Below are 15,801 nucleotides of genomic sequence, written 5' to 3'. Positions count from 1 at the left end.
TACTATTTTATGTGCTGGGAAGAAAGGAAGCTTGTTAGTGCCATGTTTGATATTTGGAAGGAGAGATGTTGGCATTCTGTGTCAGATAACTTGGCTAGTTTAGAAATTTGTTTAGGATTAAGCCCTGGTCTAGGATGCCAGCAAGCTGGGGAGGTGGGGCTCATTTAGGGAAAAAGAGGGTGTTCTGTTCCCCTAGAGGAGCAGTTCTTTTCCAGCTGCGCTGTAGGCTCTCACTGCTGTCTGCTGAGTAGTGAGGCCCCTTGGCCTGGGCACTCAACACCTGCCTGTCTCTTTCCTTACATTTGTACCAGTGCAGGCGGAGTTGAGGCCGAGGACCTGCCTGTTTGTTTGTTTGTTTGTTTGTTTGTTTGTTTGTTTGTTTTTTCATAAACCTAGCCCTGAGTCAAGTTTAGTGATTGTGTGGGTCTTTGGGACATTCCTTCTTGAAGTGTGGTATCCCTGCATTCAAGAGTCTGAGGCAGGAGGTTTACTAAGGTAAGGCTTCTTTATTGGAAGTCAACAGCCTTGTCTGGCAGATTGTGTCTTTGTGAACCAACAGCCTTGTTTTGTAAATTTCCAGTTTCTTTTCAAAATTTATTATGTATAGTGTTCTGCCTGCATGTATGCCTGCACATCAGAAGAGGGCACCAGTCCTCATTATAGATGGTTGTGAGTCACCATGTGGTTGCTGGGAATTAAACTCGGGACCTCTGGAAGAGCCAGTGCTCTTAATCTCTGAGCCATCTCTCCAGCCCATAAATTTCAGTTTTTGTGTATGTGTGTGCATGTGTATCTGTGTACATCACTAAGAAAAAGTTTCACAATATATAAATACCTTCTCATGTTTCTATGAAGTTCCTGAACTTGAGTTACCTCAGCAAGTGTTTCTGGTCTATATACTGTTTACCACACACTTGGGAACATTGAGGGAGATGACCCAGCAGTGAGCTACATATGGTGGAACAAATGCAGGGTGATTGGCCTAAAGTTCAGTGAATCTCAGTAGATTGCTCTCACTGTCTCACTGGGAGCCTTGGAAGGCTCCACAATGGGAACAGCTTAAACCACAAGTTCATTTGGATAGAGAATGGCAGAATCAGACACAGTGTTTGCTGATCTGGAGAGCAGTGAGGAAAAAGCCAATTCGTTGTTGGAAGAAGCAGGTGGGTCTCGAGTTCTAGGTCAGCTTTGTCTGTGTAGTGAGTTTTAGGTCAGGACTACATGTGAGACCCTGTCTCCAAAAAACAGTATTAAATTGGGGGAAAATAACAAATTTTACAAGTGAATTAGTAATACTATGGACAGAGTTTATCTTTTATATTCTTTCCATATTATTTACTTATTGGTTTTGAAGTCTATACACAGGTCCTTATTTACCTACTTACGTTAGTTATGTCTAAAAGCAAGGCTTTCCCTCTGTTCTTACTAGTGTTAGTGATTTACTTAATCACTAGTGTTTCTTACATTGATTGTTTCATCTTACAGTTTATGCCCAGTAAGTTTATTACTGTTTTCCTTTAAGTGAGCTCCTTATTTAAGTCTTCTGTTCTATCAAGCATTATTTGGAATTAAATAGGCTAACAGGATGATGGTGGTGTTCTCAGTGCTGAGCCTTGGTATGCTTAACTCTAAATACACCCCTAGCCTAGAATATGCTTTTAGTATTGGTTATGTATCAAATGATGACTGTTTCTACTCATGCAATAGTGGAACACTTAACAATGCTGGTATCCCTTCACCTTCTGAGAATTGTGTGCTTGTAATGCCTGTAGGAGCCACATGGTGGCAGAAAGAGCACTTAGAAACTGCAGCCATACATAGTCTAAGATGTCTGTAGTGTTTGTTTGCATTTGTTTGTGTGTTTATTTGGGGTTTTGAGACAGGGTCTCACTCTAGTCCATGCTGGCCTCAGAATCACTATGTGGTGAGGCTGACTAAAGCTCTAGCGGTCCTCTTGTCTGTCTAGCACCCTGTAACTGGAGTTTTCTCCCGCAGCCGCTCAAACCCAAATAAACACAGAGGTTTATATTAATTAAAACTGTATGGCCTAATGGCTCAGGCTTCTTGCTAGCTAGATCTTACATCTTAAATTAACCCATTTCTATAAATCTATACTTTGCCACATGGCTCCTGGCTTACCAGTATCTTTACATCTTGCTTCTCATGGTGGCTGGCAGCATCTTCTATCTGTTCTGCTTTTCTCCCTCCTCCTCTCTAGTTAGAATGTCCCGCCTAACCCTACCCTGCCTCACCGTTGGCCAAACAACTTTATTCATCAATCAATCAGAGCAACATATTTTCACAGCATTCAAAAAGACACTCCCATCAGCACCCTAGTGCCACAGCTGCAGGCAGGAGCCACTTTACAACGACATTAATAAGAACTTCTGACATGCAGCAGCCACCTTAAGAATTAAGACATCACAGATGGGCTTGAAACCTCTTCACACACTTTCTCCTCCCAGTTAGCTAGCCTCCCTTGTGCTTTTTCTTCTAGGAGACATTGAATTTAGTCTCTGTTATCTCTGTGCATGTCTTTATAGTTCTGTTACATATTTACATTTTCTTTTTCTTTCTTTCTTTTTTTTTTTTTCTTTTTCTTTCTTTTTTTTTTTTTTTTGGTTTTTCAAGACACAGTTTCTTCATACAACAGTCCTGGCTGTCCTGGAACTCACTCTGTAGCCCAGGCTGGCCTGGAACTTAGAGATCCACCTGCCTCTGCCTCCTGAGTGCTGGGATTAAAGGCATGCACCACCACCACCTGGCCATATTTACATTTTTCTTAATAGTAAAACAGGTTTGTTTATTACAGTTTTATACAGTGTGTAGTATTGTGTTACTAAATGAGCTGAGGTTCTCAGATTTTTATGGTTTTTGAATGTGGATTTATGTAGCTGTAGTGAATTGGTTTTCTTTTGTTGCTATCTGATACCACATTAAAAAGATCGCAGCTTTTAAAATTGAGTGATGTGGTTATAAATAAGGCCTCTGAATGCAAGGTGGCCATTCAGATCTGGTACTATCACATACCAACTGTAGTCCTTGTTTCTGCTTGGATAAGATAGGATGCCACTCATTTCACAGAGTGCCTTGAGGATTAAAGCCAATAAATATAAAGCATTAACATTGTGATTGTTGCTAAATACTGTTATATAAACAGCCCCAGTGGAACAGAGGTCATCTTGAAATAAGGGAGGAATGGTGAAAATAGGCCTTGAAGGCCGCTGTGGTCCTTCCTCCTGAAGATGGGTGTTTAAAAGGAGTGGAGGATCAGGGAAAGCTGCTAAGGGTTTGAAGTGGTCTTGTTCAGGACATGATTCACCTAGAAGCACGTGAAGGAATCGCCCATGTAGGTATGTGTGCTATTCTTGATTGCATGGATTTATTCTCAGCAACATGTTTCCCTGAAAAAACATGAATCCCTATTCCCACCCCAACACACACACACACACACACACATACACACATACACACACACCTGAATGTCTTCTTCCTTCTGCCTCTGTGACTCATATTGCTGTGTGAAGGACCTCCAAAGGCTGTCTCCAAGCTGATAATCCTTTCTACCCTGAATTCAAAATCTTTACAGCCTTTTTCCACCTGACACACTAGATTCAGAATAGGATTCCAGGTCGCCCAGTCTCTCAGTCTCTGCACCTGCTCGTTATAGCCTGAGGCAGCCCTCAGTCCTCCACTTAGAATGCTCTGTCAGTAACCTCCTTTTGGAATTTAACAAAGCCTTGAATGTACTTTGTATGATCTTAGAAAGATATTTGCCATTGTGTCGAGGTGATGTCCTCGGATGCCTCATTAGAAAAAGCTCTTAGGGAAATATTTTAATACAAACAAGAAATGACCCTTATGCACTCTAATTGCCTGGGCTTCATTACTCTGTTGCCACACTCACATTCTTTTTCCTCTCTTAATTAAATATTTAAAAGCAGATTTCAAATATTAAATGATAGTATCTTGATATGCATCAGAGTTGGTCTCTGAGATGGACACTTTATTAGAAAACCACATACTGCTGTCCTACCTGACAAAAAGAGCAGAGATTCCTCGCATCTAATGCCTGGTTTGTAATCACATTTCCCCACTTGTTCTAAGAATATCCTTCTATTGTTGTCTGTTTAAACTGGGATCCAAACAGAGTCTATTAGTTTAATAATATATTTGATTGTTAAGACCCTGTCTCAAAAACAAATGGACATAGATAGCAAAGGAAGAAGACTCTGGGGATCCAGCTCAGCTCCTCATACTTGCAAGGTAAATGCTTACCCTGATGAGTCACCTCCCATGCCCCACCACACCTTTGGAGACAGGGTCTGACTTAGCCTTGCGCTCACTGAGTACCAAGGGTGATTTTGAATTTCTTATTCCCTCTGCTGCCACCTCCCCAGCGCTGGGCCCCACCACACCCGGTTTTAGGTGTGGTACCAGAGATAGAACCCACAATTGTGTCCATACTAGGCCAGCACTCTACCAACTAAGATACATCCCCTGGTTAATTTTGTGAACTTTTGAAAACTATTTTATTAGATTCAAAGTAGGCTTTAAATGCTATCCTTTCAACGGATAAGATTATGGCTACATGAAGTACAGCTCGGGCTATACTTCATCAGGTCTGTTTTGTTGCTCTGTGAGTAAAAGAATGTGAAGAAAAAATGTTAAGAATGCCAGAGCCTCCCGCCTCCCACTCTGCCCCTCCTAGTCAGTTACCTTGGCTTGTCCACTTTGCTTCCTGGTGCACCTCACACCCTTTTTTCTGTTTTGATCACTACCATCCTGGCTCTAGCTAATGTTCTTCCTTATACTGCTGCTTACACTCTTACTGCACTGCCTGGGTCCTCATCCCCCTGCCCCTGTTCACAGGAGAGGCATCCTCAGCCTACATTGATCTTGTCAGTCCTACTTAAAATAGCAGCTTTGGGATGGGGAGCTGGTTCAGTGGAACAAGTATTTGTGGACATGCATAAGAACTGGCATTCAGATTCCCAACACCTGTGTAAATGCCCACTTGCCATTCCAGCACTCAGGAGGTAGAAACAGTATCCCGTGAACAATCTGGCCAGTGGGTTCTGGGTGGAGAGTAAACAAGAACACATCTCATTATAAAACTCAGGTTTCTACATGCATCTGCACACACGTGTGAGCCCACATACATGAGAATACTCATACAAGCATACCACACATCTAAATGCAAAAAAAAAACAAACAAACAGCAACTTGATGTCACTCATAGAATTAAGAACACTGGGCTCTTTGAAACATGTTACTTTTTGTCCCTCTGATCTCATACCTCTGACTTTCCCCCTAGTCACATAGTTAAATCCCCGTACCTCAGACCCTTGCAGGTTTAAGGTTATTGTGCTTCTGACTCAGAAAACTTACCAGCTGTCCTGTCCTCCTTACTGGCATATTCTCATAACACTACTCTTCTGTTACTTGAATTGTTTATTTGGGTTTGTTTGTTTGTTTGTTTGTTTGTTTGTTTGTTTTTTCAAGACAGGGTTTCTCTGTATACCAGGCTGGCCTTGAACTACCTGCCTCTGAGATCGACCTGCCTCTGCCTCTTGAATGCTGCCACTAAGGGCATGCCCCACCATGCCCAGCTGAAATATTTTTTTTTAAGTGCAGGCTTATTTATATGATCATATGATCAATAGCAGCATCACCTTAGCCTGTAGGCAAGAGCAGAGGCCAACCTGTGATGGGTGTGAGAGGTGGACATTGGATGGGAAGGCCCTTCAGAATGCTATTGTAATGAGTGTTTGTATCTCTTTAGCCCTTCTTCTCAAGAGCCTTGTTCCTTTCCATACTAACCTGAAGGCTGAGCTCTTGGTTTTAGAAAGTCTTCTTCCACTTTTGTCATCTCCCTGACAGGTTGTCCCATTACACAGAGGTCTCCACATGCAGGACCCTCTGTGTCCCTTCTCTCTCTCCACAGATATTTCCTACTCTCTCAGTTCCCACCAACCGAAGATATTTCGGTCAATACACTTCCTTAAAATGTTGTTCTATGTAGTGCGAATTCTAATTGATCTTACTAAAAACCCAGAGTCAGATATCAGGGTCAAAGTTGAAAAATCAGAGAAGCAGAGCAGCCAGCCACTAGAAAGACTTCTTACCTCTAGGAATCCTCAGACTGAAAGGGCCACGCTCCTGTCTCCACCCCACCTTATAACTTCCTGTCTCCACGTAGCCATATCACTGTCTGTTTCCTCCTCCCTAGTGCTGGGATTAAAGGCATGAGATCCCAAGTGCTAGGATTAAAGGTGTGTATCACCACTGCCTGGCCTCTAGTGGCTAGCTCTACACTCTGATCTCCAGGCAAGCTTTGTTTGTTAGAACACAAACAAAATATCACCACAGTTCTAAATCAAAGTCACTCCACAGTTTTGTCTTTCACAGGCATTGCTGGCAGCTCTCTCTCATCCTCTCTGGCCTCACCCCCGACACACACACACACACACACACACACACACACACACACACACCTGCACTTCCCACTATTGGAGAGTTTCTACCATGTCTTGACATAAAACAAGACCCTCCTCACTGAATACAGTTGCCTAATTTAGCCTTCAGAGACAAAATCAATGAAAAGTACCCAGCTTTGGGTATTTTGTTATAACAACACAAAACAAATGCCATACTTTGATGTTAAGTATATGTTACCATTTTCCATTGCTCTGAACTGTTTTGGAATGGTAATATTGTGCAGTAAATAATGGGTTTTTCTGTTTGTTTTAAAATTTCTATTTTATGTGTATGAGTATTTTGCACTCATATATGTTCATGTACTGTGTATATGCCTGTGCCTGTGACAGCCAGAAGAGGATACTGGACGCCTGGAACTGGTTGTAAGCTACTGTGTGGATGCTGAGGTTGAACTTGGGTCTATAACAGCAGCAAGTACTGTTAACTGCTGAGCTATTTCTCCAGCCCTAGTATATAGTTTTTTAAAGTAATTATGTCTTCAAGTCTAAAAAAAAACAAAAATCTTCCTTAAATTTCTAAATTCTATTTTTATCAGTTTGAACTTTCTGAATTTTACAAATTGAACTTCTATATGAGGTGGGGAGAAGATAACAAGCAGTGGCCAGGCAGGTGCTGCATGCCTTTTTCCTACCATTTGAGAAACAATTAAAGCCAGCCTTGTCAGCCAGAAATACATAGTGTGACCCTGTCTCAAAAAAAAGGAGCAAAAGCAGTGAATAAAAGGTTGATGCCTGAGAGGAGGAAATAAAACTTGAGCAGTGTTGCCTTTAAGATGACAATTTTTACTGAACCTAAGAATTTGGTAACTTGGTAAAAATAATTTTGACATGACCATTGACTGTTGCCACTACTGACTAAAATAATGGAATCTAAGGCAGGAATCTTGGTTTATGGCTTTTTGGGTTTTTTTTGTTTTGTTTTGTTTTTTAAGATACACCTTGTGAATTCCAGGGCCTGGGGAAGAACCATATGTGTTCTTCCTGGCCTTCGTTCAGCTTGACTCCCTGCTGCCTGCGTAGAATATGAAAGTACCTCTACCTCATCTTCTTTCACATATAATAGATACTTCACTAGATGTGTTTTTGTTTGCTTGATGGTTTTGTTTTCCTTTTCTTAAGGCAGGATAACCCTCCCAAGGTGTCCCAAACTCTTGACCTTCCGGCCTCAACCTCCCAAGGTCAGGAATTACAGATTTGTGTCATCAAGTCCTGCTTGGATCCCCCCCCCCCCCCCCCCCCCCCGCCCATAATGAGTGTTTTACTTAGCAATATACTTAGGAGACATAGATATGCTACAAAATATACAGTAGATAGGAAGAATTAAAAGAAACAATATTTACGCTGTGTTACTTAAAAAGTGGTAGACGTGGGGCGGTGGTAGCGCACGCCTTTAATCCTAGCACTCGGGAGCCAGAGTCAGGCGGATCTCTGTGAGTTCAAGGCCAGCCTGGGCTACCAAGTGAGTTTCAGGAAAGGCGAAAGCTACACAGAGAAACCCTGTCTCGAAAAACCAAAAAAAAAGTGGTAGACATACATATGTGTAGTAGCTCCCTCTCTTACAGTTGAAGCATGCTATCCTGAAGAAGGTTCATTGAGACTCTGAAAGGAAATGAAACTATAAAGTCTAAGGAAATTCCTGGAATTTACAAGAATCTTAAAGTATCTGCAGAGTTATATAACTTACATCTCCTGGGGAGGCTAGCCCACCTGACTGCAGATTATTCAGGGAGCTTTAGGAATGCAGGCTTCCTTCTTTGTCACCCATGCTAAGGTGGGTGTCCTAGTGGTGTGTGTGTGTGTGTGTGTGTGTGTGTGTGTGTGTGTGTGTGTGTGTGTGTGTGTGTGTAAGGGTGTTTGGTACATGTTATACTGCTGTTGCCTTGTGTTGTGGAAATCCTGCGGCTTTGGGTCTGCAGGACCAGTCCCTTCACATGCTCCAGAAGATCACAGATGGGGTGGGTGTTGGGGTGAGCCAACACATAACCCTGATTCTAGGCCTGGGTAGTTGCAGGGTTATTCAGCCCTTGTCCTTACCACCAGGGTGAACTGTATTGTCCTGGAGAGTTCACCCCTTGCAGCAATGAGCAAGGGGCGGGGCCAGTTCTTCTGCTTTTATGTCCTGAGGGTCAGATTCTCCCGCACCTACACCGTCAAGGTCATTTCTACTGTGTTGCCCATGTGTGGTGTAGGAGCCACTCTCCTTAGTGCTGTTATCTGATGAGGGGCAGGGCCAGTCTCCCATCTGCCTTAGGCATTGATGGGGAAGTGTATCTCTCCCTGCCCATGCAGATACATGACATATGAATAATGGGGGCAGCTCTCCCATGTTAACACCTGCAGGGCTGGCTCACTCAACCCTCCACCAATAAATAGGATTGGCTCTACTGTGCTCCCCAGGTGAGGTGCAGGGCCTACTCTCCCAAGTGTTGCAGCTAGTGGGTGACAGGGCTGCTCTGCTGCCCTGATGACCTCCGGGCCAGCTCTCCCCAGCTCATGCTGCCACATGACAGATGATTAATGGGGACAGCTCTCCCATGCTCACTACTTTGGGGCTAGCACACCACACCTCCACCAACAGGATTGGCTCTCTTCACACTCTGCTTTTTTACATAGGTTCTGGGGATCAAACTCAGGTCCTCATGCTAGTACCTCAAGGAATTCACCAGCTGCTTCTCCATCCCCTGATGCAAGGTTATCTTAACCTGGGACAAAACTGTCAAATATTTAATTTACCTGTCTGTTTCTAAAAGGGGAGGAAAACAAACAAACAAAAACAAGGAATTCAGTGGGGTAAAAAGGGCTGTCCTTGAGAATGAAGGAGATTTTTGTCTCAAGTATGCCAGATGCTCACTGTCACAAAACTCCCATGAGTTAGTGAAATTAATAGACAAGTTGAACCAATAAGGGGCCCATATTTCTATGCACATTCCCTTGGTCCAGTTCATGTTCATATAAGGTTTAACCTATTAGAAGGTGGTCATAAGTATGGGTAGAAATCCCTGTTCTGATCTTGGCATGCATGCCTGCTGGCCCGAAGCCTGAGTAGGCATTGCTGGTCACACCAGCATACAGATGTTGTTGGTCTCTGACCTTGGCAGGGTCTGTCAGCCATTAATTAGACTGTGCTTTCTCTGTTCTCGTGTTTCTATGAACATCTGTAGATTTACTGAAATGGGGAGCTAGCTTCTTTATCATGGCTACCATGATATAGCTACAGTCTTTCTTAGTTTCCTCATATCTAAGTCCCTTGTCCTGGCTGGCTGTTCTTATCTATAATAAGTCTGTTTCAGTTAGCTGCATTGGAAGCAGCTATATATGAAAAAACAGTGCTATCTTGTACTTGTTCCTCAGTGAGGGGGTGAGTTTTGTGGGAGTAGGATCCAACTTGCCAGGCCAGTAGTGGCTTCTTTTTCCTCAGAGCTTTGTCCTTCCTCTTACCCGGTCAGTTTGGCTATCTGTTACCCAGTTACAAGCCCTTTTACTTCCCTTCTTATTTGTTCTAGATCTCATCATTTTAACTCAAACATTCCTTTTAACCCTAACCTGTTTTCACCAGAACAAAGACTTCCTGTGTACTTACAGGACAGCCACAACAAGTAAGTTTCTAGAAGTGAAACTATCATCTTAATGTCACCTGCTCTCTCCAGGACCTTTCCACTGAACCCATCTTGTGTTCTTGATTCCTTAAAAAACATCTGTGATTAGAAGCCAGATGAGATGGCTCACTGGCTAAAACTTGGCATAGTAGTCTGGTGACATTTCAATACCTAGAACCCCTGTGAAAGTAGGAAGAGAAAACCAGCTCTGTAGAGTTGTCCTCTGAATCCATATCTGCAACACACCACACATTCACACACTAATAAATCAAAGTTTAAAGTTTGTTGTTGCAGCTGGGTATGCTGGAACATGCTTTAATTCTAGTACTTGGGAGGCCAAGGCAGCCAGATCTTTGTGAGTTCAAAGCCAGCCCAGTCTACATAGTCAAGTTCCAAGACAGCCAGAGCTGTTTCCAATAATAATAATAATAATAATAATAATGAATGAAATAAACAAATAATAGTGTGTAATTGGCTTGATAACCTAGAATTTTATTCTGAACTATTTGAAAATTTATCAAGAAATTGCTCTTGAGAGTATTTATTAATGTAGATGATCCCGTATTGTTGATTTTAAGAGAAATTGCCATGTTTCTGACTCAGTCAATTTCATGTGAACTGTTAGTTTTGATTGTGTGTGAAAGGTGTATGTGCATGCCACAGCACATGTGTGGGGGTAAGGAATGTCTTATTACTTTCCTGTTACTGTGCTAAAACACCATAATCAAGACAACTTATAAAGAAAAGTGTTTCATTGGGCTTCTGGTTTCAGAGGTCAGTGTCCATGACGACAGAGCAAAGGCATGGCGGCAGGACCAGCTGAGAGCTCACATTTGATCTGTAAGCAGGAGACAGAGATAACTGGCAGTGGTCCTCTGCAAGAGCAGTAAGTGCCATCTCTCCAGCTCCCAGTGTATTTTTTCCCTGTAAATTATTATCCATGAGATAAAACTCCGCCTAAAAAAGGCTCTTTTTTTTTCTTCAAATCCAAAGTTAGTTATGAAACAAGATTCTTCTCTTGTTGCATATCACATATGGAAGTCAGTGGCCTGAAATTGCACAGCTGTTCATCCAGTTTATAGGCCTTCTGGACCTAGCATAAAAGATACTGGTAATGAGCCTTGGTTAATTATGATTCTGCATGGAGGCAGTTTTGTAGCTCTTGGTAACTATAATGACTCAGTAACACTAATGACCAACTTTAGTAGTTGAGGTTCAGTTAGGCTTCCTTACCCTCCTGTGCCTGAAGCGATGACTTATAACAGGCTGCTGAATACTGTGCTCTCACAAGTTTAGATGAACATTTAGGCTAAGTTTTAGTCTTACCCATAAGTATTTATACTTGTGGAAGGCTCTCTTCAAATCTAGTTTTTATAAGCTCTGAAATTTCATGAAGTACATTCTAAAACTATAGAATAATTGGTATGTCTTTAAAATCTCGTTCAGAGGGGCTAGAACAATGGTTTGGCTAAGAGCTCTTAACAGAGTACCCAAGTTTAGTTCCCAACACCCACAGGATGGTTTAAACCACCTCTAACTCCAGTTCCAGGAGATCTGATACCTTGTTCTGGTCTCCATAAGCACAGGCATGAATGTGATAAATATATATATATATATATATATATATATATATATATATATATATACACACACACACACACACACACACACACACACACACACACATGCAGGCAAAACACTCATACACATGAACTAAAAATAAAAGAAAATTTTAAATTTCACTTAGATAATGTGGAATGTTAAGAGCAAAACCTTCAAAACTCTAAGGAGACAAGCAGACTGCCATGAGTTTGAGAACTGCCTGAGCTACATAGCATGATATAAGAAACTACTGTCTCAAGAAAAGGACTAAATAGCCAGTCGTAAGACTATGTTGTTTTGATCACAGAGGGCAACACAGGAGTCCGTAGAACAAAGGGGATTGACTGGCCCATGAGGTCTAGAAAGGCATCCTGCCTTTGCCCAAGACATAGTGGGGTGACTAAGAGCAAACTGCAAGAATCCTTCTTCTAGACTTACAGGCTGCATTGGCAGAAACCAGGAAGTGAGACTATTCTGTCCTAGAATTGCCTGGAATCCAGAAGGCTAGGTGCCTAAGAGCTGGGGCAGGCTCTGCTGGCACCAGATGGCACACCCCGTTCTCTTTGTTTATACGGTTATAAAGGCAGTGGAGCCATGGAAGGTTTTTAAGAAGGGTCAATAAGTAATCGACCTGCATTTTAAAAGATAGTTGAATAGATTAGAAGGTTGGTGGCTGAGAGAAATTTAGAACAGACAAGAGGAACTTTCCCAAACAGTACATAGCCTATGGCTGAGCAGATAGATCCAGATGAGCACACACGGTGAAGCTTAGAATACCCACAATGAGTTGGAGGTGTTCAGAAAAGGGAAAAAAACAAATGCGCTCAGGAAAGAGCTGAAGCTTTAAAGAGAGTCTGTTGGTTTTGTAACACTGTTGTAAAATGTAGTGTTCACATGCATTTTCTGTGAGAGAATCATTAACGTTATCAGAATCACAAAAGGTCCCTGACTCCCAGAAAATAGAAAACTGTTAAATAGTTAAATAGCCTGCGAGGAGAAAGGTCCTGCAAAGCACTCAGTAGAATTTAGTATTTAATCATTTCAGTAAGGAGTTTAAACTTACAAAAGAAATTATCAGCTTTGCAGTTGATATTAAATTGGAGCAGATTGCTGTTTCATGCCAGAATCAACAAGAACCCAACAGGCTAGAAAGGACAGAATGGTATGGAAAGTTGTAATGAGGCTTATACAACTACCAGCTGCACCGAACAGAGGCAGGCTAGAAAATGTGACCACAACAACTTGGATACCATTGTTCTTTGTAACCACTAGGAATAGGCGAGACCTAGGAATTTTATGAAACAATCACTACTCCAAGTGTCCAAGGATAGGCAGAGTCTCCAGTTATAGATATTATGCAGTGGTGAGGCCACATGGAAACCAGGGATACAAATCCTGCACTGAATGTAAGGCTGAACTGGCAGTCAAAATCTTAAGAATGCAGAAATGGAAAGATTTCTATTTAGAGTCGTGTAGGGAAAAGCACTTGTCTTGGCCTCTCTGTAATGTAAAAGTTATGCAAAGACAGTTGTTTGAAACTGAAGACTTTTGAACTACATCTGAACAGAAAAATTAGGCACAGTTGGTAACTATTTTTCTATGGAAAAGTGTATTTGAAGGATAAAGAGAACTGGGATCTGGAGCTGAGGTCTGAGGGCTGGGGCTGGTAAGATGCTTGCTTAACATGCAAGAATCCATCCCAGCATTGTATAAACCAGGGAACTAGAAGTAGTTGGAACACCCCATAATCCACCTGAGGATGGCGATGGGAGAATAATGCATTCAAATACATCTACCTAGTGAGTTCAGGGCCAGTGTAAGATACAGGAGACCCTGTTTCAATAAATAAAAAGGGGGCTGGGCATAGAGGTGTATACTTTAATTCCTACATTTGGGAGGCAGAGGCAGGCAGGTCTCTATGAGTTTGAAGCCAGCCTGGTCTGTATAGCAAGTTCTAAGCCAGCAAGGCCAACATAGTAAGACCTTGTCTCCAGAAACAAAGCAACAACAAAAAATTTACCCAAAAAAAAAAAAAAAAAAAAAATCCAAGCTCTTCTGTCCTATGCCACTCTACTGTGCACTGGGTGTATGCTCCCACCTGGTAGTGGTGTGGGGCCAGTGCTTGGCTGTAGGCTGAATGCTAGTCGATAGTGTATTTTGCAGAAGTTTGTGAAATTTTCTTTCAAAGTTTTGGAGTCCCTGTTGGTGCCTGTGTATTCTTACCTAGCTCTGCATCTTCAGGGGTGAAGGAGAAAGGTAAAGCCCCCCCCTTCCCCTCCCTCTCTTCCTTCCACGTCTGTCTGTCTGTCTGTCTGTCTGTCTTCATGAAGACAGTGGTTTAAAGAGCCTTCAGCAGCCAGGTGGTGGTGGCACATGCCTTTAATCCCAGGAGGCAGAGGAGGACAGATCTCTGAGTTCAAGGCCAGCCTGCTCTACAAAACAAGTTCCAGGGCAGCCAGGGTTGTTACACAGAGAAACCCCTGTCTCCAACTCCCCCTCCCCCCCCCAAAAAAAGCAGCAAAGGCTCAGAATTTAATTGTATTCCTTGTAGCAATTTCATTGCAGCATGAACATTGATTTACTAAAATTCCTACTTGTCAGCTCAGCCATTTGAAAAGTCAGAGGGCAACAGTTGTCATAGCTTGTTTGTTACAGGGCTTGGAACTTTTTTTGTTTCTGTCTTCACATCCTTTTAACCACAGACTCATCGGTACAGGATCCATCCCACACAGTTCTGTTTCCTGTGCAAGTAAATTTCAGTAATCACCAAGCTCTGTTTCCTTGTCAACATGTGGCATCAGTTTTTCTTGTTTTTTTTTTTAAACTCTGAAAAGTAAAGCTACTGGTTATATGCTGTAGAAATACATCTTCTTTCTTTTTGAGTGGTGCGTAGTATTGAACCTAGGGCTAGGAAAACACTCTCCAATGAATTATACTCTCTAGCCCTTTTTCTGTGCTCTTGTTGAGAGGAGACTAACAGCAAAAGAATGGTACAAATTGCCCAAAGAAAAATTACTAGAGGCATGAATCAAGCTTTTGGCTGAGAACTAGCCAGCAGCCAACCTGTATTTGTGCGTGGTGTTGGTCCTGAGAGGGACTTGATTGGCCTGGTGGGTGGCGCCCTACCTGGTGTACTGCTAACATTGGAGCAGGTGACACAGCGTTTCCATGTCCTTGTTGTCTGCAGCCCCTTCACCTTCCTTTCCAAGATCAGCTTCATAGATAAATACTGGCACCTGTAGGCTGACAACCTGAGATAAGTGTTACCTAGCAGAGGTGACTGTGGAAGTTGTGACTATTCAGAGAGTAGGCACAGAATCAGAAAGTCATTTAACAGAAGTTAGCAGGCGAAGCTCTCTTCCTCCCATGTATGAATTTTTTAGTAATATTTAAGGGGAGGGGGTGGACCAGACACGTCTCTTCTAAGGGTATTCAGAGTGGTGAGAGAGGAAGGAACTGGGCTGCTTCCTTTGGAATTCTGCCCTTTTTTTTTTTCTTTAGGGAAAATGTCCCAAAGAGCTACTGATGACCAGGCACTTCTCTATACTGACAGCTGTCTGTGAAATGTTAATGGATTTCCTGGCAAATAAAACAGGGCTGGACCCTTCTTTAAGCATTACTTTGCTAGATCTTTTTTTCCCAACTTTAATTTGGAAAAATCTGGGAGAGAGTTTATAAAGGAATTGGTGTGATTATTCATAAGAAATTTGCTTATTGGTGACCACGTGGGCCACGTGGGTCACTGACTCCCCCTTCCCTAGGTACAGAGATAAGGCAAGTCATGTCTTGCTGGGGAGGGTGTGTACCAAAGAAACAGGAAGCTGTTTCAGCCGACTGGCCTGGCCTGCTTTGCCTGGAGCTTTCTAACCCAGAGTCAGGTGTGCTGAGGTCCTCCGCAGAGGACACTGCCCGTCTGAGCTGGCAGCACTCGCCCAGCATAGGCAGGCGCTCCAGAGTATCCTTAATTGCTGTGCAGAGAGAACCATGACTGCATTACAGCTTAAGGAGCTGTCCCAGTCGGGCCTCTACCGGCGACGGCGAGAGCGACCTGACAGTGTAAGAGCAAATGGGCTCCCTGAGGAAGAGCTGAGGTGAGTGCCGTC

The 15,801-nt window shown here is 42.7% G+C and overlaps 1 protein-coding gene across 5 annotated transcripts in view; it reads left to right on the top strand.

The window, feature by feature from the left end:
• Positions 1-15,801, top strand: part of Lims1 (LIM zinc finger domain containing 1) — a 107,330-nt gene that overhangs the window by 38,161 nt on the left and 53,368 nt on the right. Inside the window, exon 1 of one of the 5 annotated variants that reach the window (XM_076557235.1) lies at positions 15,577-15,789. The exons of 3 other annotated variants lie outside the window; for them this stretch is intronic. In XM_076557235.1, the coding sequence (XP_076413350.1) occupies positions 15,683-15,789 (107 nt within the window). In that variant the 5' untranslated portion in view covers positions 15,577-15,682. Of the gene's footprint in view, positions 1-15,576; positions 15,790-15,801 lie in introns of those variants that run through there. One more of the 5 variants, XM_076557236.1, reaches the window with a different exon arrangement.

Source organism: Peromyscus maniculatus, chromosome 21 (assembly GCF_049852395.1).
Source record: "Peromyscus maniculatus bairdii isolate BWxNUB_F1_BW_parent chromosome 21, HU_Pman_BW_mat_3.1, whole genome shotgun sequence".
Lineage (NCBI taxonomy): Eukaryota > Metazoa > Chordata > Mammalia > Rodentia > Cricetidae > Peromyscus > Peromyscus maniculatus.
The sequence above is the reverse complement of the archived record's forward strand: the minus strand, read 5'-3'. Positions and strand labels throughout refer to the sequence as shown.